General features: G+C 41.7%; 1 protein-coding gene across 1 annotated transcript in view; it reads right to left on the reverse strand.

Annotated features, from left to right (window-relative positions):
• Positions 1–21,066: 21,066 nt before the first annotated feature.
• The window catches only part of rnf150a (ring finger protein 150a), a 33,579-nt gene continuing 29,802 nt past the window's right edge, over positions 21,067–24,843 (reverse strand). Inside the window, exon 7 of the mRNA XM_060873077.1 lies at positions 21,067–24,843. This exon is cut by the window's right edge and continues 47 nt beyond it. Coding sequence (XP_060729060.1) covers positions 24,772–24,843 — 72 coding nt within the window. The 3' untranslated portion in view covers positions 21,067–24,771.

Below are 24,843 nucleotides of genomic sequence, written 5' to 3' on the forward strand. Positions count from 1 at the left end.
CGAGATACGTGACAGCTTTCAGAAAGTGTTCCAGAGGAAACAGTTCGCTTTGAATACAGGAAGTGAAACGTTGCTACATATTTTTTCAATGAAACCAAAATATCCCCCAATAAAAGTGTTTCCCATTTAGACCAAGACAAACGTGCATTTAATGTCAGAGCACTACGGAATTCGGATTACTGTGTATGTGTGTGTGTGTGTGTTTGTGGAGGGGGGGGTCTGAAAAGTCTCCATCCTTAAGAGATATTGGCCCATAGAGACTGTATTTTGTTGTTGTTTGTTTTAATTATTTCAAATACTTCACCAACACCAAAAGTAGGTCACTTTGGTCACAGATGTACTGTAATGGAAGGCTTGATGAGTAACAAGCCATGCATGTGGAAATATCTCCACATGAAACAGAATTTCATTTTGAGTCTGAAGCTTGTACTATGGCTTATTTCCCCCCTCTCTCTGGTAAGGACATGGTATTTGTGTAAACAGCTATCTCATGAACCATTGGCCACAAAGCCGCAGCACACATACTGAAACGGTATAAAATTTAAAGTTAGTTATACTGGGGAACTACAGCTCATGGTTAATAAGACTGGGGAAATACCGCATTGACCCGAGTCTGTCCCAACTACAGTGATCAACATTACCACCTTATTGTAGTCCTTTCACTCAACACCAGCAGGATATGACACTTATGCTTCATGTTCTTCATCTACAGGATAAAAACCGTCTAAAAAATTAACTTCCATGTCTTACCTCTATAATATATATATATATAAATATATATATATATATATATATTTATAATATGCTGAAAATCTATTGTTCTCTAAATAAAGTTGTGATGTCTTACATTATAGAGGAATATAAAAGTTATATTCTACAGAGTTGATGAACTGAGCCTAAAGACAACATGGCTCATTGACACTCACACTTTTTCCCTTTCTTAAATAAAGCTCTTATTAAAGAAAAGACAGATTGAAAAACATCTATCTGACACCCAGATTTATAGCAGAGGCAACATCAAATGCAAACAATTTTGTTTGGCTAAAAATATGTGCAGAGATGCCATCCTAAATAATGTATTTTTTTATTGTTAGTCAGTTAGTACAGTTTTTTCATTCTTACTGAAATCGCACATGTATATTTCTGCATTTGTTCTAGTATGTCATTGTTTCTATAGCAACAACAAACCATCTATTGTTGATATTGTAAACTTTTCTATAAGGAACATTTGTGTACGTGTCATTGCTTTGTAACACTCGGTGCTGTGACTAGTCATAGTTAAGCCTAAAACCAATGGCCCTTCACCCACTATAGTATTCACGTGAATCCAACATGATTATTTACTACTTTTTCCTTCACCCTTCATTCACTTAATAAACAGCAATAGCAAGTGAATTTTATTGTTTTACTCAATTTATAGATGCAGTAATTAACTACATTTCGTCTAAATAACATCTTGCAATTTATCCTTCAGCATTTGGTGTATAAAGAAAAAAAAATGTCTTAATGGGTTTTGGCTTTACATCATCATCATCATCATCATCATCATCATCATCATCATCATCATCATCATCATCATCTTCAAATCTGATTAAAAGATTGACAACTATCACAAATAAATACTGTATTTAGACCTCCATTACTTGTGCCCACGGCGGTTTTCCCCTGCTCTTCACCTTCAGAAATGGTTCTTCAAGGCTCTTAGATGTATGATATTTTGTAAGACAAAATAGTGACTCAAGAGTTCCTTGGATAGATATGGATTCTTTGCTTTCTGAAGGTAACACTCTTGATATAATGTAAAATATTTAAAGGCTACAGGTAAAGAAAGTTAAGAGGAAGAATCTGTAAAGGTTTATACGAGAGGGTTTTTCTTTAAAAAAACAAAACAAAAACCAACACATTTACAAAGGTCTTATCCGTATTAAGAACCCTTGAGGAACACTATCTCATATTCTTGTGAAATGAATGTGTAATGAAACCAATCACTTCCCTTATGAAAACAGCCTACTGGTGATACAGTTACTCCACACTATTCATCAGTGACAACCCTGCTGGTGATGCTTGGCTCCAACGTCTAAAATTAGCAGAGGAAACATAGATCTTGAGTGAAGTCAATGCAAAATAATGAAAGCAGCTGCATAAAAGAAGATGAAGGTAAAGGTCTTCAGTTGAATCCTTAGCTTGTGATATTGTCCATGTGGAGTTTCATGTTCTCCCGTCCAAAAATGCTGGTAGATAGATCGGTTATTAGAAATGACCCCTAGCTGTGAACCCCTAAAAAACCCCTATGTGTTTTCATGTCTCTACCTCTATGAAAGGTAGAGTAGTAAAATCTACTGAATAACCAGTTCTGATCTTTATAATACAACAAAAACACAACACCAGCATACCATAATACTCTTTGTGACCTCTCACAGATAACAGGTGTTATAAGTCAACAGAGTCATGGCTGAAAATACCACCACTTTTATCCATCAGCAGATATCTTCTCAGAGCTCCAATGCAACCAAACTTCAGCTGGTTCCTCAAGGTCATCACTGTACACTTAAGGTAAGGAGTATATTTGTTTAAATTCTCAAACACATAAAGTGCATGAGGTGGGCACGGTGGCTTAGTGGTTAGCACGTTCATCTCACACCTCCAGGGTTTGTGGTTCGATTCCCGCCTCCACCTTGTGTGTGTGGAGTTTGCATGTTCTCCCCCTGCCTCTGGAAATCCCCGAGGCACGGGGAGAACATGCAAACTCCACACAGTGTGAGTGTGTGTGCCCTGTGATGGGTTGGCACTCCGTCCAGGGTGTATCCTGCCTTGATGCACAATGACGCCTGAAATAGGCACAAGCTCCCCGTGACCCGAGGTAGTTCGGATAAGCGGTAGAAAATGAATGAATGAATAAAGTGGATGATTTTTTTGCATTACTATGGCTTTTATTTATGGTCCCCCAAATTGTGAATTTTCAGCTTTTAATGAAGAGTTAAAGCTTCTTTCTTTGTACCTCACTGGTTTTGAGAAAGTCTTTTGACGTGACTTTGAGAAAGCTTCTGACCACCTCTGCAATCTTGAATAGTGCAATATTTTCCAGATAGCTGTAGATTTCTCAAACCCAGTGCATGCACTTAAAAATCCATCCATAACAAAAGCAGCATGTGTCTAAAGAGTGCCAAACCTCTGATTAATCCACCTCCTGTGTCTGTCTCACACAACCTCCAGCAATTTAATCAACTCAGTTTAAGGATCTCTATCACTACTCATTATGTCTTCTATTTAAAGACAGCGGTGGTCCATTGGAAGCCACTTATTTACTCAATAAACAGTAAAATGTGCTGGCATTCATTTGTTTTTCATTGACTTCTGTTAATGAAGACGAGCGTTCCCCTGCGACGTTATTAAAACGTTCCAGTTCCTTTTCTTTTCTTTTTGTAATAATAAATGCAAATGATTTTATTTCAGCGAGATTGAATGAATGCTGTAACGGATGTTAATATGATGGGTAATGTTTTGCAGAAATAGTAAATTGTTTAATATAATAAAATTTGGTTACAGTCACAATTTTATGCATTATAGACCAGGAATGCTCCATAATGTTATACACCCTGGGCTCTTTTGCATTTTTGACAGCAGGCTACAGAAGACTTTCTTTCTCAGTCACATATCTCAGCTTAATCAACCACCATCTGCACCACCCATCTCCATCTGCCTGTCTGTCATACGCAGGCTCCAGAAATTCACTGATCATTATCTTTATCATTACTCATTCTTCCTTTCCTCAAAGGCAATGATGGTCTTTTGGCAGCCAGACATTTACTCAATAAACAGTAAATAGTACTGACTTATATAATCTGCAGAATTCCCTAGTAGTTAACTTAGGCTATTGGTGTATACTTAGTTATACGCCAATGGCCTTATAAGGGTTATAAATATAAGGGTTCTTTAGTGGTTTCTTAAGGGTTCTTAGCTTATTCTATCTCTCTAGCTCATGTAGTGGAAATTTTCACTTTAGAGATGTTCATAAGAATCTGTCCTTCTATGCTTCTGTATTCTCCATGGCTGGTAGTTATTGTGACTATAGATTGCAGTTGTTTCTTCCTAAAACTGCTTCCATCAGACCTTTCCCGTGAGACCTCAGTCGTTCCCGTGGGATCTTGGTCAGAAGATGAGCAGGCGATGCTTCTAAGCCAATGGTTGATGATGTTTTGCTTTTACATGCCCTGTTTCATTTTTTTCCCTGTCTATAAAATCCTGATGTTATCAATGATAAGGGACCTTCCTCTCTGTTTTTTACACGTGGAGTGTTGGGTCCTTCTGCAAAGCTGAACACAATAAACCGTGAAACCTTTTTTACTCTTGCCCGTGCCTACCGGTGTAATATTTTATGCTTTAATTCTCTCAAACCTCAGAACTTCCACCACACTCACTAGTCCATCACTGTGCACACACACACACACACACACACACACACATATTCACACACCTAGAAGAAATTAATCTTAAGCAATACACTTACAGCTATATTTTTGGAGTTGCAACAAACCTACATTGAAATCCACACGAACATGGTTAGAACATGCACAGCTCAGGAAACCTGGAACTGTGAAGCAGCAAGACTACAGAAACTTCAAGAAGTCAAGAAGACAACTTTTTTCCTATTGGTGTAAGTTTAGACATTTTATCCTATTCTTGGTTTATCAAGACTAATCTTAAAGGATCTATGTTAAAAATTCCTCAACATTTTTAAGAAAGGGCTTCAAATATTCAGCCAGCCTAGTGGGGTGCATATGGTGATTGATTGCAGCAGATGCTTGCTGTCAAACATGCATTATGAACAAACAAAGATTTGTAAGAAACATCGGAGTGTAATGTTCCTGGGACAGGTTCTAGATCACAGCAGAGCAGAACATGGTGAGGCAGAACATTGTATAAACACCAAGCGGCTATTACACATGAATTGTGTGATAAGATGCTAGCTAGTGAATTTTAAGAGGAACCATGTAAAAGGCAGTTGTGAGTCGAATAGACAGCACACAGTCTAGCAGCTCGTTTTTAAATGTAAGTTAATGCTAGTTGTAAAAATATTGCATTTTTGATTTGTGAAACAAAATACAAATATAGAATGTTTATGGTTTGTTTTCCTCTAAATGTACATTCTTATTTATCTGACTGTTTTGTTGTTGGAGTCCTATAACATGAACTTTTCAGCTTTTTTTATTTATACAGTAAATAGAGTGAGGTATCGATCTGTCCATCCATCTACCCATCCATCAATAAAAATCCATCCACGTATGTATCTTTTATTATCCATCCATCCATCCATCCATCCATCCATCCATCCATCCATTCATGGATCAATAAATCAATAACAAGAAAGTCTACATGCCTTTGTTTTGTTTTGATCTACACTGTCTATACTGACCAGTTTTGTCAGATAGAAACCAGGAACACAGTACTTTCTGGTGTTTTTTTTTTTTTCTCCTTCCCCACCTGACTAATTTCTCATCCACTTTCTGGTTAGAGATGTGAAACTAATGTTCTGAGGTTGATTGTAATGGTGGGGTTTTCATGATGCCTGCGAGAGTCCAGTCATTCTCACTAGAGACAGAATAATCTATTATGGATGTAAATGTAGATACATCTGAATCAACACCACCGCCCCTGCTTAAATAAAGAAAGTGAATCTATGCAGAAAATCGTATGACGTTGATTGCGAGAAACGATGGAGAACCACAAGGGAAAAATGAGTTTATTCAGAAATTAATTTGGAAAGTTCACAAAGATATCAGGACGGTTGATGAGTTCATCACAGATTTTACAACGTGTTTAAATGAAGTTCAGATAAAAACCAAATCAAAAATAACACCAAAAAACACCTTGCCACAAGCACTAGCAAGAAATGACACACAAATTATTCATTCAGGCCAATGGTTTAACAAATGAATATCATTTCTTTCATGTCTGCAAGAGACCTGAAATAAGATGCTGTTTATCTTTCAGCTCTCCGGTTTATAACTGGTCATAAATACTCATCGTTGTGATGTACAGTATATAAAGGAGTTCTATAGCTTCCTGCCAGGAAGAAGAGCTCTCCATTGGTAGATCTTTATTTATAATGCCATTCTTTATCCACTGCCACTGTAAATCATCAGACTGTTTTGAACTGGAAGGTCAAGTTTATAATACTCAGATCAATGCTGACACTCAAATACAATATAGCTCAGGTTTAATCTTTCAGCTCCAGCACTTTACACACTGGGAATAAACTTTAAGAGCTTTAAAGAGGATGCCACATTTTTGAAAAAAAAAAAAAATAAATAAAAATAATAATAATAAATAACTTTGGGACATGCTGTTATATATAAATAATAAGTGACAGGATGGCATGATTTGGCCTGTTGCTAAGCAGATTTACTTTTACCAAGCCAAAGTTTATCATTTAATTAATGCTAACTTTTTTTTTTTTTTTGGTTTACAAGAAGGTATATATATATATATATATATATATATATATATATATATATATATATATATATATATATATATATATATATATATATATATATATATATATACGTATATATATATATATATATATATATATATATATATATACGTATATATATATATATATATATATATATATATATATATATATATATATATATATATATATATATATATATATATATATATACACATATATATATACATACATATATGTGTACATATATATATATATATGTATATATATGTATATATATGTATATATACATATATATATTTTACAAATTTGTAGAACATGTTTAAACCAATCAGTTCCTGTTATAACAGTTCTAGTCAGTTATTCCCACACCAGCCTCTCATTTTCTTTCCCTTAAATATTAATAAGACAGAAAACACAGCGAGATCTGTTAATTGTTGCTTTCCAGTGGCATAAAACTCGTAGCGACAGATTTACCTCTGACCATTACAAAGATACTGTAGGTTGTGTCCATAAACATAGACCTCTCCTTACAAAAAAACTATTCTTTGTGAAACATCACAATCATTTTTAATCAACTTATGCGGAAAACCTGCCGTATAAGTCACTATGAATGAAAACTAGACATTAGTCACTACTAGTAACAATGCATTGAATAATAGCTGGGAGTAGAATCAAACCTCTGACCAATCAGAATGGAGTATTCAACTTTATTGACTTTATTATTTGTTGATTTCTATGTCTCAGACTGTTTTATTGTGACTAGGAAGGATGGATGGCTAAAAGGATAGATGGATAGGTAATTTATTAATGAGTGGATGGATGGATAGAAGGATAGATGAATGGACAGATGGATCGATGTATGGATTTATTGATGAATGGATCGATAAACATGGATAGATAGATGGATGAATAGATGGATGGACAGCAAAAATGTGGTTGGATGGATGGCATTTGTATCAATTTATATCAGATGGTTAGTGATGAATGGATGGATGGACAAATGGATGGGTGGTAGGAAGGGTGGATGGATAGAAGGATAGAGGGTCCAAAAGACAAGTTTTTTATTTTTAGATGGATGGATGGATGGATGGATGGATGGATAGATAGATGGATGAATGGATGATGTGACAGATGGACAGATAGTTGGATGCATAGATGGGTTTATTGATGAATGGATGGGTGGACAAAGAGATGGATGGATGGACAGTTGAAAAAATGGATGGATGGAAGGATAAATGGATGGATCGATGGACAGATGGACAGAGAGAGGAATGGATGGACAGATGGACAGATAGTTGGATGAATAGATGGGTTCATTGATGAATGGATGGATGGACAAAAAAATGGATGGATGGAAAGAAACAGGTGGATAGATGGAGAAATGTACGGCATTGGCAGGCACTCTTATCCAGGGCGACTTACATTTATCTCAATTATACAGCTGAGCAATGGAGGGTTAAGGCGCTTGCTCAGGGGCCCAAGAGTGGCTTTGAATTACCAACCTTCTGATCAGTAGTCCAACACCTTAACCACTGAGCTACCACTTCCCTATGGATGTGAGGATGGAGGGTTACAATGAGGTGGATGGTGGTATTGATAGATGGATGGATGAATGAATGAATGAATGAATGAATGAATGAACGAATGCCATTATATCAATTTAACAATGTTTTTCCTCAGATTTAACTAAATGCAATGCTGAAAGAATAGCTTTGAGAGATGGAGCCTGCACTAACACCAAACTGGATTCAGAAATGACTACGTAGAGGTTTTTCTTCCGAATGTGTTCTTACATTTACATTTACAGCATTTGGCAGATGCCCTTATCCAGAGCGACGTACATAAGTGCTTAAATCTCTAACATTGAATACATTAATGCTGGATCACTAAGTTACATACTTAAGATACCATGAGTTTAAAACATTTGTTCAGAGTTACAATGAAAAAGTGTCAAAGGTTTTTTTTTTTTTTTTAAAAATGCAAAAATGCAAAAGTATATTGTGTACTGCACACAGAACTCTCAAAAAAGAGTGTTCGAAATAAAAAGATTGAAAAGACATGACATGGAGACAAAATAAAAATGTTCCTCTATTCAGCTGTGGATTTTTAAATATGCTCTATGGTTGTATTGATATTCTCAAGGTTTCTACCCCTGCTTGGTCACTACTGTAGCATCCTTGCCATCCTTGGGTGCTATTATTTGGTCTTTTCTGTATATCTGGAGCCAAATCATCGCTTTATATGAATTCACAAACACAGAATATGCTGAAATTGTGTTTAGAGTCTCACTGACATCTACAGTACAAAATACTGTGTATATGAATGTACTGTATGGTACATGGGTATGAAGATAGCTCGGCACTGTAGTGTCAAACACCAGCTCTGCAGCCTCATCTTATGCATCTTTTACCTTTTCTTTTTCCCCCTTCTCCTGCATGTGTCTATAGAGATGCTATTTATATCACACCTGTTTCCTTTTATTGCTCTGGCAGGGGATATAATAAGTGAGCTGCTGGGTTTATTTTCCACTCAGATGCAGGACATAAATCCCTCCTCTTCTCCAGCCTGTTCTCTTATTGACTCCATCCTGAGTCAAGAGCCAGTGACAGAGAGAGAGAGAGAGAGAGAGAGAGAGAGAGAGAGAGAGAGAGAGAGAGAGAGAGAGAGAGAGGAGGTAGTGATGTGAGATCGTTTAATGATCCATGTGGTGACTCATACATATATTTTTAGCCACAACGACTGTCTGGTTAGCAAAAAGGACCACAACTGATTAACATATTAATCCTCTTTTCTAAGCTAAATTGAACCACCTATGTGAGACTAGCATGTTTCTTAAAGTGACAGATGACTTACAGAGTTACTGAATCTAAGAAAACATGCATGTAAGGTTTATAAAAAATAATTAGTATAAGCAAATACAGAAAGTGTAATCTGCATGTAATCTGCGGGACGTTCAATCGGAAGGTTGTGAGTTCAATTCCCACATCCACCAGGCTGCCACTGCTGGGCCCCTGAGCAAGGCCCTTAACCCTCAATTGCTCAGTTGTATGAAATGTAAGTTGCTCTGAATAAGGGAGTCTGCTAAATGCTGTAAATGTATGTACATGCTAATGGCAGAGACACTGAAGACATTTTAAATGAGTCTGTTTTTTTTTTTTTTTTTTAAAGTTTTTTTTAACAACATTGTCTAAATTGTCAAGTTTTATATTATGGAACATGATTGTACTTTCATAACGACTTCAGTGCAAGAACTTGTTTTCCTTCTCTTCATGACCTTCATTAAATTGAGATGATGCAGTTTCCTGCTGTGAACATTCATTCATTCATTCATTCATTCATCTTCTACCGCTTATCCGAACTACCTCGGGTCACGGGGAGCCTGTGCCTATCTCAGGCGTCATCGGGCATCAAGGCAGGATACACCCTGGACGGAGTGCCAACCCATCGCAGGGCACACACACACTCTCATTCACTCACGCAATCACACACTACGGACAATTTTCCAGAGATGCCAATCAACCTACCATGCATGTCTTTGGACCGGGGGAGGAAACCGGAGTACCCGGAGGAAACCCCCGAGTCACGGGAAGGCGGGAATCGAACCCACAACTCTGGAGGTGTGAGGCGAACGTGCTAACCACTAAGCCACTGTGCCCCTTTGCTGTGAACATGTGACTTCCAAATATTTCAAAAGCATGAATATGAGTGAATACGAACTCTTCATTAAGTATTACAAATAAATGTCAAGTGTAGATATAGTGCATTATTAACTATACAACTGAACACTTTATCTGTTTAAACTGGCTTTTAGGTTTTACTTTAATATCAGATATGTAAAGGTAATTTGCACTAAAACTCCAATCCCAAATATGCATTGAGTCTAATATGTGTCTGTGGGAAAGGGAATAAAAACTTGGATTAATGACGTCCTTTAGGAATTCCATCTAAATAGGGTTTGTCATTAAATCTAGTATTGCTGCTTATGTGTCATGCTTTTAAAATGCAAATGTGTTTAATGATACAGGATTAATTTGTGAGGCAGAAAAACAGTAAGCACTGAAAGGAGGATTATTATGGAGTGTCAGCGCCACCAAGTGGACAAAAACTTGTACAGGCCTGTTTTTAACAGGGCAGTATGAAGTCTGAGGTTGTTTTCAGCCCAGCAAAACTGTACTTTAAACTAGTGCCCTAGACCTAGAGAGTTTATTAGTTTCTCCTCTATGCATGCAAAAAACTATTTTTATTTAAAAAATTATACACATAAATACAAACGAAGGGGGCACGGTGGCTTAGTGGTTAGCACGTTCGCCTCACACCTCCAGGGTCGGGGTTTGATTCCCGCCTCCGCCTTGTGTGTGTGGAGTTTGCATGTTCTCCCCGTGCCTCGGGGGTTTCCTCCGGGTACTCCGGTTTCCTCCCCCGGTCCAAAGACATGCATGGTAGGTTGATTGGCATCTCTGGAAAAATTGTCCCTAGTGTGTGATTGCGTGAGTGAATGAGTGTGTGTGTGTGCCCTGTGATGGGTTGGCACTCCGTCCAGGGTGTATCCTGCCTTGATGCCCAATGACGCCTGAGATGGCACAGGCTCCCCGTGACCCGAGGTAGTTCGGATAAGCGGTAAAAGATGAATGAATGAATGAATACAAACGAATGCCAATCATACTCTCTGTTAGGGGGAAAATATCTTCTTTAACCAGGTTATTCTATAAAGAGGTGTCAGGCAAAAGCAGGACTGTACTACACATAGTAAACACTTCAAAACACACACACAATTGTTTTTTTGTTTACACTCAAAGTCTTCCACTCGGCCTTGGCTCATGAAGCTTGCTTTATGCACAGTAACGTTGTCATTTTGGAGTTTTGGATCCTTTAGTTCCACTGTAGTGAAAATTGTAACACTACAGCGAGATTCTAGAGATTTTGTACAATTCTGTGCTTCAGTCTTTATGGCAACAGTTTGGTGAAGAGCAACAACTACTGATATGAATGTTTATGTACAGTATGTAAAGAATATGTTTCTCTAAAGCTAGCAGCATTATGGATGACCACACACACCCCTCAGACACACTCTTCACCCAACACACCCCTCAGACACACTCTTCACCACACACACCCCTCAGACACACTCTTCACCCAACACACCCCTCAGACACACTCTTCACCCCACACACCCCTCAGACACACTCTTCACCCAACACACCCCTCAGACACACTCTTCACCCCACACACCCCTCAGACACAATCTTCACCCCACACACCCCTCAGACACACTCTTCACCCCACACACCCCTCAGACACACTCTTCACCCCACACACCCCTCAGACACACTCTTCACCACACACACCCCTCAGACACACTCTTCACCCCACACACCCCTCAGACACAATCTTCACCCCACACACAACTCAGACACAATCTTCACCCCACACACAACTCAGACACAATCTTCACCCCACACACCCCTCAGACACAATCTTCACCCCACACACCCCTCAGACACAATCTTCACCCCACACACCCCTCAGACACAATCTTCACCCCACACACAACTCAGACACAATCTTCACCACACACACAACTCAGACACAATCTTCACCCCACACACCCCTCAGACACAATCTTCACCCCACACCCCCCTCAGACACACTCTTCACCCCACACACAACTCAGACACAATCTTCACCCCACACACCCCTCAGACACAATCTTGACCCCACACACCCCTCAGACACAATCTTCACCCCACACACCCCTCAGACACAATCTTCACCCCACACACAACTCAGACACACTCTTCACCCCACATCCCTCAGACACACTCTTCACCTCACACCCCTCAGACACACTCTTCACCCAACACACCCCTCAGACACACTCTTCACCCCACACACCCATCAGACACAATCTTCACCCCACACACCCCTCAGACACAATCTTCACCCCACACACCCCTCAGACACAATCTTCACCCAACACACCCCTCAGACACACTCTTCACCCCACACTCCCCTCAGACACACTCTTCACCCCACACACCCCTCAGACACAATCTTCACCCCACGCACACCTCAGACACAATCTTCACCCCACACACAACTCAGACACACTCTTCACCTCACACCCCTCAGACACACCCTTCACCCAACTCACCCCTCAGACACACTCTTCACCCCACACACCCCTCAGACACACTCTTCACCCCACACACCCCTCAGAGACACTCTTCACCCAACACACCCCTCAGACACACTCTACACCCAACACCCCTCAGACACAATCTTCACCCCACACACCCCTCAGACACAATCTCCACCCCACACACCCCTCAGACATACTCTTCACCCAACACACCCCTCAGACACACTCTTCACCCCACACTCCCCTCAGACACAATCTTCACCCCACACACCCCTCAGACACTCTTCACCCCACACACCCCTCATACACTCTTCACCCCACACACCCCTCAGACACACTCTTCACCCCACACACCCCTCAGACACACTCTTCACCCCACACACCCCTCAGACACAATCTTCACCCCACACACAACTCAGACACAATCTTCACCCCACACACAACTCAGACACAATCTTCACCCCACACACCCCTCAGACACAATCTTCACCCCACACACCCCTCAGACACAATCTTCACCCCACACACCCCTCAGACACAATCTTCACCCCACACACAACTCAGACACAATCTTCACCACACACACAACTCAGACACAATCTTCACCCCACACACCCCTCAGACACAATCTTCACCCCACACACCCCTCAGACACACTCTTCACCCCACACACAACTCAGACACAATCTTCACCCCACACACCCCTCAGACACAATCTTCACCCCACACACCCCTCAGACACAATCTTCACCCCACACACCCCTCAGACACAATCTTCACCCCACACACAACTCAGACACAATCTTCACCCCACACACAACTCAGACACAATCTTCACCCAACACATCCCTCAGACACACTCTTCACCTCACACCCCTCAGACACACTCTTCACCCAACACACCCCTCAGACACACTCTTCACCCCACACACCCATCAGACACAATCTTCACCCCACACACCCCTCAGACACACTCTTCACCACACACACAACTCAGACACAATCTTCACCCCACACACCCCTCAGACACACTCTTCACCCCACACACCCCTCAGACACAATCTTCACCCCACACACAACTCAGACACAATCTTCACCCCACACACAACTCAGACACAATCTTCACCCCACACACCCCTCAGACACAATCTTCACCCCACACACCCCTCAGACACAATCTTCACCCCACACACCCCTCAGACACAATCTTCACCCCACACACCCCTCAGACACAATCTTCACCCCACACACAACTCAGACACAATCTTCACCACACACACAACTCAGACACAATCTTCACCCCACACACCCCTCAGACACAATCTTCACCCCACACCCCCCTCAGACACACTCTTCACCCCACACACAACTCAGACACAATCTTCACCCCACACACCCCTCAGACACAATCTTGACCCCACACACCCCTCAGACACAATCTTCACCCCACACACCCCTCAGACACAATCTTCACCCCACACACAACTCAGACACACTCTTCACCCCACATCCCTCAGACACACTCTTCACCTCACACCCCTCAGACACACTCTTCACCCAACACACCCCTCAGACACACTCTTCACCCCACACACCCATCAGACACAATCTTCACCCCACACACCCCTCAGACACAATCTTCACCCCACACACCCCTCAGACACAATCTTCACCCAACACACCCCTCAGACACACTCTTCACCCCACACTCCCCTCAGACACACTCTTCACCCCACACACCACTCAGACACAATCTTCACCCCACGCACACCTCAGACACAATCTTCACCCCACACACAACTCAGACACACTTTTCACCCCACATCCCTCAGACACACTCTTCACCCAACACACCCCTCAGACACACTCTTCACCCCACACACCCCTCAGACACACTCTTCACCCCACACACCCCTCAGAGTCACTCTTCACCCAACACACCCCTCAGACACACTCTTCACCCAACACCCCTCAGACACAATCTTCACCCCACACACCCCTCAGACACAATCTTCACCCCACACACCCCTCAGACATACTCTTCACCCAACACACCCCTCAGACACACTCTTCACCCCACACTCCCCTCAGACACAATCTTCACCCCACACACCCCTCAGACACTCTTCACCCCACACACCCCTCAGACACTCTTCACCCCACACACCCCTCAGACACACTCTTCACCCCACACACCCCTCAGACACACTATTCACCCCACACTCCCCTCAGACACAATCTTCACCCCACGCACCCCTCAGACGCACTCTTCACCCCACACACCCCTCAAACACAATCTTCACTCCACACACCTCTCACACACACACTCTTTAGCCTTCTGCCCAAAAGGTACCAAAGCATTTGGGGTTACTAAATGAAAACACACACACACACACACACAACTTGCTGCACTTGCACATTCCAAATTTAATACCTCATACAACTGCTGCTATAACTAGTATATATATTAATAGCAGCAGTTGTATGAGGTATTAAATTTGGAATGTGCAAGTGCAGCAAGTGTGAGTGTGTGTGTATGCATACATTTGCAAGAACAATCTTTGTTTTACAATCCTCTATTTTTTGCACAATGTACTGCATAATATACAGAATGCATGCTGGATGGTGCTAGTTTGTGTATTTGTCCTGTAATGTTTTGTATTCTCTATCTGCATTGTATTTTGTCTCACACTTTTTGCACTAGGTGGCACATGATGCACTTTATGTGACTAGGACAACTTACTTTCAGTCATAAACTCTGTATTGTCTTATGTCGCACCACAGTCCTGGAGAAACCTGAGAGTACTGAGAGTTATCTCCTCAGTGAATGGGGTTAGCACCCTGCCCAGGAAACGAACCTGGGCCACAGCAACGATAGCTTGGGATCCTGTTGCTGGACCACCAGGAGACGTAAAGTAAACTTTTTAAAATATTTTTTATGTCATTCTTTGAATGTTGGTGTGGTATAAGAGGAGTAAAACACAACAAGGAATGCTGTTTCAGGTAATGCATCATATAAGACTTATAATAATGCTTAAAGGCTTAAGTTTATTAGGATCACCAGTCTAATAAGTCTAAACCAGAAGCTGAGAAGCTTTGGAAGGACAGCATAGTTGTAAAAGCTATTAGCAAATATTTCTATGCCTGTTCTGCTGTTTGTCTGCTGTATTAGATGCAAAAGATTAGAATGATTCCTCAGCAGTTTTTTCATAGTTAGAGAACTGTAGATCATACTGTAGAGCAAATCTCTAAAAGAGCAATTTCGAAGTCCCAAGACGTAAAACATTAATCATGTTCGTTATCATGGCTTCATCTAAAGGTTAAAACGAGTGCACTGATAGATCTGACACAGTAGGAAAAAAATGAGGTTCCTGAGCTATAAAAAAAAAAAAAGAAAAAGTGGATCAGCTCAAACGTATTAATGCAAATAATGTAAAAAAAAATAAAAAAATTACATATGCAGTGATACAGTTTCTGAAAGTGGAGCGAATCACAGAAAACTAAATGCCAGGTCATCTATTTATACAAAGCTAGTTTATAGGATGGGTACTAGTCCGTGTCTTTCCCCACAGATTTGATGACGCAAGAAGACTTACCTCTTATAATTTCAACCATATTCTTGTTAAATCATCAAAATGTTTTATCGTGTTTCATATCCACTTAAACAGAAACCTTGTTTTATAATGTAGTGGAGGTTGAATAAAAGCCAGTGTGATTCATTTTACAGACTTTATTGCCTCGTTATTGCTGAACTTCTAAAAAGAAATGTATGCTATGGTGATCCACTCACTCGGTCACTCATTTTCTACCGCTTATCCGAACTACCTCGGGTCTCGGGGAGCCTGTGCCTATCTCAGGCGTCATCGGGCATCAAGGCAGGATACACCCTGGACGGAGTGCCAACCCATCACAGAGCACACACACACTCTCATTCACTCACGCTATCACACACTACGGACAATTTTCCAGAGATGCCAATCAACCTACCATGCATGTCTTTGGACCGGGGGAGGAAACCGGAGTACCCGGAGGAAACCCCCGAGGCACGGGGAGAACATGCAAACTCCACACACACAAGGCAGAGGCGGGAATCGAACCCCCAACCCTGGAAGTGTGAGGCGAACGTGCTAACCACTGAGCCACCGTGCCCCCCTATGGTGATCCATTTATACATAAAATAATCAGTCAAGGTTTAAAGCTCTTTCTTTATAGCAGATATACTCTTGGCTGCTATGAAGTACTGACACTAAAGGCAATAAATGGATTCTTCAATAAATGGTGTTTAAATATCTAAATATCTTTAAAAAAATAAAAAAAACCCCACCATATTAACCCAAGTAGAGAGTTCACCATGCAAGCCTGTCTGTAAATTGTTACTATAGAAACCAAACAAGTGACGTAATATAAACCTGCGATTTGCCTTGAAGCTGGAACTAGTGTCTGAGCCGCTGGTGTAGAAAATAAATTAGCAGTGCTGTGGTATAAAGTAGTACAATAGTCTGAGTGGTTGTGACAGCTGCCCACCACGTGTCCATGATCACTCAAGGGCCAATCGAATGACATGGTGGAAAGATGAAGCTCACCAAAGATGTAAAGGAAACAGAAGCTTTTCCAGATGACGGACATCACCGCAGAGGGAGAAAGACAGTTAATGGGAACCAGATATGTTATTATGCAGCAGGGTGTACTGTACAGTATGAGCCTGAATTTATTCTGTAGATCACGCCCATTGGCTCGTACACTCATTTTTTTTCCTACCATTAAACCTTTAGATGTAATGTCGACTCCATTGTCTCTACATTTAGTCTTGCTGTTTTATTATGTGTTGCATCGTAGTCATGGTTCTGGAGAAACAGCATCCCGACATCGAGGAATAACAAGAAAAAAGAATTCTCAAAAAATCAAAGTCATCAACGCTTTTTGAGCAGGCACGTATCAGGAAGCCAGTGCGGTTTCTCACACGTGAGCTACTATGATCCTGTGAGTTCCTATCACTACTCTCCCAGGGGACTTCTGTGTTTTCTTCCGTCTTTCCAACAGGATAAGCTCTGAATCCATAACCACCCTGAATTAAAGGGAAAGTAATATGAAAGAGCCAGAACTGATCCTGGGTGATGGAACTAAAACAAGATTATAACTGATCAGTCTGCACTGAAGAAAAAAAGCCCATTGAATTTACTTAAATGAGATGTGTACAAGTGAATGAGAGCGTGTGTGCCCTGCGATGGGTTGGCACTCCATCCAGGGTGTATCCTGCCTTGATGCCCGATGACGCCTGAGATAGGCACAGGCTCCCCGTGACCCGAGGTAGTTCGGATAAGCGGTAGAAGATGAATGAATGAATGAGATGTGTACATCGGTTCCATGTGCTTGAACTGAGGATCAGCTGAACAGATGAACTGAAACAGCCACATCAGTATTGGAAAGTTGTTTAAATTAAATTCAGCATAGGCAGTAAACAGGGGATCGATGGTAAGCAGGTTTTCCTCGCTCAACCAGAGCGGTGGGGTTGATTCCTTCCTCTAAACATTGTGCACATTGTGAGTTTGCATGCTCTTCACCATTTTCCTCCACCAGTCCAAAGAAATACATTGCAGGCTTATTGACATCTGTAAATTTTTCTGTGCTGTGTGTTACTGTGACTTGTGAAAGGCTCCAGCAGTGGCTTAGGGGGTTAAGGCTCAGGGGGTTAAGGCTCTGAGTTAGTGGACAGACGGTTGAGAGGTTCAAGCCTCAGCACCGTCAAGCTGCCACTGTTTGGTTCCTGAGCAAGACCTTTAAATCCTCTCTGGTCCATTGATGCTGTATCGTAGAATACCCTGTGCTTTAACCATAACTGCCTAATCTGGGAAATGCAAAAAAAAAAAAAAAAAAAAAAAAGTAAGAAGAATTGCACTGTGTTGTAACAAAGGCTTCTCCTTCTCCTTCAGGTTTACTGTGAAAGATAATCAAATGTAATGTTTTTTTGAGGGTTTTGCTTAGATATCTTGACCTAATACTAAAATTCCAATATAGATAAAAGAAATGACACGGGGCATGTGTAGTGCTCTTGTATTATTCATGTGAAAAATATATTTTCCATTTAATATGCTGATTTCTTAATCCTTTTTAAAATGACATTTCATGCAACAAGGAAGCTTGATTTGTGTGAATAAGGAATTTAACTCTTTAAAATAATACTACATAAAATAATGCTTACAACAAGGAATAAAACACCGGCCCTGGTTTAGCATGAAGCAGCATGGCGTCTGTATCAGATCCTCTGCTTATCTAATCATGCAATTTCATTCATTCATTCATTCATTTTCTACCGCTTATCCGAACTACCTCGGGTCATCTCAGGCATCATCGGGCATCAAGGCAGGATACACCCTGGACGGAGTGCCAACCCATCGCAGGGCACACACACACACACTCTCATTCACTCACACAATCACACACTACGGACAATTTTCCAGAGATGCCAATCAACCTACCATGCATGTCTTTGGACCGGGGGAGGAAACCGGAATACCCGGAGGAAACCCCTGAGGCACGGGGAGAACATGCAAACTCCACACACACAAGGCGGAGGCGGGAATCGAACCCCCAACCCTGGAGGTGTGAGGCAAACGTGCTAACCACTAAGCCACCGTGCCCCCATCATGCAATTTAATTGATGTAAATTATTTTGCTAAAGGAAGACCGTCAGACCAGAGAATAGTCTCAGCGCTTCAAACTCAGAAAGTGAACAGTTTTTAGTCTTCATAGATTTTTCACTTAATTTACCCTCTCTTTGATTAGATTGATTAGTGAACTGACAACATAAATAGTTTAAAAAATAAAGTCAATGACGAATCAGGATGTTTACACAAGAACCGAAAGAGACGTATGGCTTTGTTTTCTCTGCGTCAAATTCTAATCAGTGGTTAATCTGTTCTTGTCGTGAGTTTAAAACTGATTGCATTAAGCTCAAAAACAAAACGACTAATCGTGAACGGTTAAGCGTTAAAACTGTTGTCATTTAATTGTTAGTTGCTTACCTGGGTTTTTGTAAACAAGGAATTTTATGTATATGGACCTTTTTTTTAAAGCAAGGGACAAATTTTAGTTGAATATTTAAAACTGTTGAACGTTGTTACATCACACAATAAATAGTTTTTAAAATTCTTTTTTTTTTTTTTTTTTTACCGCAATTAACCGCTAAACAAATAAGACTCAACACGCAAGTTTGGAAAAAAAAAACAAAACAAATTGCAATAAAATTTATTGTACCTCTTATTCAAAGACTCAAACACGTGCAACATTGTACTAGAACAGTATACCAAGATGGCTGAGTATATTTACACTGTCCTCTATATAACAAAATAGCAACACTGTTGAACTCCACTGGATACTGTATACAAGTTGTTTGACAATCCTTAAAACCCACGGTCATTCAAGGGGAATAAACTTACGACTGGCTGGAGCTTTTGCTTCGATCTTCTGATCGTGTGCCGTATGCAAACCGGAGGCTTTAGATGAATGAACTAATGCTACAGGATTAACAATCATTCTGCTGAGTTGTGTTTCATGTATCAGTCTCTCCAGCACGGAGATAAAGTGCTTTTCTGATAGGGTGTGTATGATGATGATGATGATGATGATGAAATGTAGAGGACTTCGGTAGTGTAAATGACGTAGTGAAAGCTACTGTACAACAGCACACTGCTGCATAATCTCTTAATGGGCCTCATTTGTCAAACTTGAATACGAATGTAATGTTTATTACAAATCGGTAGAATTTTCAAATGAAAGGTGGCATCTATTAAAAAATACATAAAAAAAAAATGTAGCGAGTCCAGAAAAACTATCGAATCCGACGAGCACTTGTGAGTTTGTGAAAATTTACCAATAAGCCGCTTATCACTTAGCCGGTGATGACTTCCTGTGATGTTCTACAGATTACACTGTCAAGATGGAACAGCTTTAGAAAGCAATTCAAAAGTATTCTGTAAGACAAACTAAGACTAGCTATAAAAGGAGGATAAAAGTAACGGCGCCCTATAGAAAAAGGCAGGGTTGGTGTGTGTCTATGGAAGCTGACACGCTGCAGTGGCTGAGCTGGTGTTTTTAGAAGATTTAGAGCATGTTACAGGGATGAGGCTGAGGATCTTTACACTGGTTCAGAAAAGTGCACGCTAGACGATTTTGGCCCTGATAATCCAGTCATGGACTCATTTCGATGCTTGTTGAGTACACCGCAAGTTTGTAAGCACGTTTGATTTTCTCACTGATAAGTTTTGTGTGTGTGTGTGTGTGTGTATATATATATATATATATATATATATATATATATATATATATATATATATATACATATACATATATATACATATACATATATACATATACATATATACATACATATACATATACATATATATACACACACACACACATATATATATATATATATATATATATATATATATGATCTCATGCTTCAGATACCTGAATCCAATTTATAATCCGTCTAGGTATGAAAAAACGTAAACGCGATTGTTTCACGACCTGATTTTTAATGCCGACCAGGGCATGTTGTGCGAAAATCTCAGAGCGCCTGAGATTCTGAAAGTTGTGTAGTGGCTAATATAAATCAGACTTTGGTAAATTACCTTTTCTTACATTTAATTTACAACAAATTTGCATTTAGTAACAGATGCCACAGTATAAGAAAAGTCGCAGGGGTATTTCTGGTTTCATTTATAAAATATGAGGCCTTTAATCAGTCAGAAAAAAGCAAGGTGACCTGCTATATCGGTTCGCAGGGTCACTGATTATACTCCATTATCACTGAAACCACTGAACGCTGATCGAGACCCCATTTACATGAATTGTTGCTAAATGAGTCCCGACTCTTACAAACCAACCTCAAAAACATTCGCAATCGAAGCATGAAGATGGAGCAAATGTGTTCGAGATCAATACAGCATTGTGGGATGTGATGCATGGTGTATTAGTGGAAATGATGGATATTTGAAAGATGCTACAATCTTCTGTCTTTCTCCTCCAATTACAAGGGTTGTTTTTCTGAACGCACACACGTGTGTATATAAATTCCTGGGCTCCTGAGTCCAGACCATACGCTCTAGTCTCCAGTCTCCTGACTCCAGGCTCGCTCTACACTCCTGACCCCACGCTCCCTCACGCTACACTCCTGACCCCACGCTCCCTCACGCTACACTCCTGACCCCACGCTCCCTCACGCTACACTCCTGACCCCACGCTCCCTCACGCTACACTCCTGACCCCACGCTCCCTCGCTCAATACTCCTGACTCCACGCTCCCTTGCTCTATACCCCTGACCCCACGCTCCCTCGCGCTACACTCCTGACCCCACTCTCCCTCGCGCTATACTCCTGCTCCCTCGCGCTACACTCCTGACCCCACACTCCCTCGCGCTACACTCCTGACCCCACACTCCCTCGCGCTACACTCCTGACCCCACACTCCCTCGCGCTACACTCCTGACCCCACGCTCCCTCGCTCAATACTCCTGACTCCACGCTCCCTCGCGCTACACTCCTGACCCCACGCTCCCTTGTGCTACACTCCTGACCCCACGCTCCCTTGCTCTATACCCCTGACCCCACGCTCCCTCGTGCTACACTCCTGACCCCACGCTCCCTTGCTCTATACCCCTGACCCCACGCTCCCTCGTGCTACACTCCTGACCCCACGCTCCCTCGCGCTACACTCCTGACCCCACGCTCCCTCGCTCAATACTCCTGACCCCACGCTCCCTCGCTCAATACTCCTGACCCCACGCTCCCTCGCGCTACACTCCTGACCCAACGCTTCCTCGCTCAATACTCCTGACCCCACGCTCCCTCGCGCAATACTCCTGACCCCACGCTCCCTTGCACTACACTCCTGACCCCACGCTCCCTCGCGCTATACTCCTGACCCCACGCTCCCTCGCTCAATACTCCTGACGCCACGCTCCCTCGTGCTACACTCCTGACGCCACGCTCCCTCGCACTATACTCCTGCTCCCTCGCGCTACACTCCTGACCTCACGCTCCCTTGCGCTATACTCCTGACCCCACGCTCCCTCACACTAAACTCCTGACCCCATGCTCCCTCACACTAAACTCCTGACCCCACACTCCCTCACTCTATACCGCAGACTCCAGACAACACATTGCCCTGTTAGCCCGTTTATGCCACCTGTTCCAGTCACATCATCGCCAGCCAATGAGCTGCAGTGTAATTTAATGCTACAGCCTCTCTAAAAAGAAAGGTTTTACACTACTGAAAAAAATAAATGCCAGGGGGCTAACTGGGGAAATTTCTCAGAGTTTAATAGACTGATACTGCCAACGCATGGCTCCTCCCTGCACGCACGGCTCCTCCCTGCACGCACGGCTCCTCCCTGCATGCATGGCTCCTCCCTGCACGCCTCCCTGCACGCCTCCCTGCACGCCTCCCTGCACGCCTCCCTGCAAGTCCTTTCAGCACTTATTCTGTATAAAATAATAACATCAAGTTTCCAGTCAGTCATATACATTGTGGTTTGAGAGGCCTATGTGGAAATTACACAACAGCGCACAAAAAAAGCTCTGACAAGGCAGGAAACACTTGCTTTTGTTGTAGGATTATAAAACATACCGATGTGCGTCAGGGATGGTTGTAACCGTGAGCCTGATGTTGAAGAAGATTCCTCATGAAATAAACGCGTGTGAATGCTGGACTTAAACCCAGGCTTGAATTAAAACGAGGACATGGCTACGGATTCAGAGCACGCGTTTTTATACATTAAAAGTGTGTGTAGATGCACAATAAATAACACTACCTTTGGATGATGAAACGAAAAAATGGGAAACTTTCTCGTTTTCTGACTGATCTCCTTCCCGACTGTAAACAGGGCCTATTCATTTCTTAGAATGTTTTTTCTTCTTTTTAGAAAAATAAAACTTTGATATTAAAATAAAAGTCATTCTGTAGACATCTGCTCTTCCTGTATGTAATGTGCAGTAGAAAATGACCTTGTAACGTTAATCTACAATGAATCTGATGCTTTCTCACGCTTTCGTGCTGGAAAAGAGCAACCCGCCGAGACGCTCGCGTATTAAATGAAGTTACGATTCAAACATATTTGGTTGAGGGCTTTAAGCCCGACATCTGTGAGGAGGAAAGGAGACTAGGGCGAGTGAGGACACTTTGGAAAGAAGGAGAAGACGACTCGGTCTGGTGCTTGTACTGAAAATCCTCAGATGTGGGGGTGAAGAAAAAAAAAAAGAAAGAAAGAAGAAAACATTCATCATGAATGCTGTTCATCCTCACTCTGAATAAAAGACCTGCCTTTCTTATATGGCACGACAGGATGCACTCGAGGAGGAAAACTCAGCTTCACGAGCTCAAGTGGCACTTCAGAAGACACAATCCCTACAAGCGAAGTTCACACTGTTTACGAGGAACGCGGACGGAGAAACCATACGTATAGCAAGCGAACTGTCTTTAAGTTAACGTTCTCAATAATAAGCAAAGTGAATGAAACGCTGCTGGAATAATCTACATTTCTCACGCACGGATCGTTCAGGCGATGATGGTTGTGCTTCTCAAAACGAACCACGCAGAAGGTAAAAGCGTTGTCTGACGCAGCCGGATTAAAAAAATTCTAGAAAGGCGAGCACTGGTGACGTCTCGAGGAAGCTCTTGAGATGCCACACAATGTTTTTTTTTTCTATTCGGTTGACTGGACTGCGCTCAGACTGCTTCGGACACAAAATTCAGTAGGCTGGTCACAGCTATACATACTCGTGTATATATAAAAGATCCATTCTGGGATATATACGTGTGAATATTGGCAGTGATCCCATAAGAAATTTGAAAGGCAGAATTTCCGTGCAGTCAAACCTGGTATCTTGGTACTCATGTGTGCTTTTTTCCCCCACTGTGGTAATGCAAAACTAATAAAGAAGAGACATCGAGAGCGACCTGGTCTGACCAGAGAGAGCGAGAAAAAAAAAGAATTGACTCAATGAGACCATATGGGAGAAAGTATTGCTTATGTTCTTTGCTTTTTTTTTTGTTTTGTTTTTTTTCCTCCCTGTCCTGGTCCTGGTCCATATTTAGCTCCATAGGAGCCCCCTCTAAAGCAGTGCCTCTGCAGCAGCCAGGCTGTGCCACTCAGGACTTGGCCTCTTCTTGCTCGGCTTCAGCAGAAAGCTCGACGTCAGACAGGCTAACTTCCACCGGCAG

The sequence above is a fragment of the Tachysurus vachellii genome, chromosome 6 (genome assembly GCF_030014155.1).
Source record: "Tachysurus vachellii isolate PV-2020 chromosome 6, HZAU_Pvac_v1, whole genome shotgun sequence".
Lineage (NCBI taxonomy): Eukaryota > Metazoa > Chordata > Actinopteri > Siluriformes > Bagridae > Tachysurus > Tachysurus vachellii.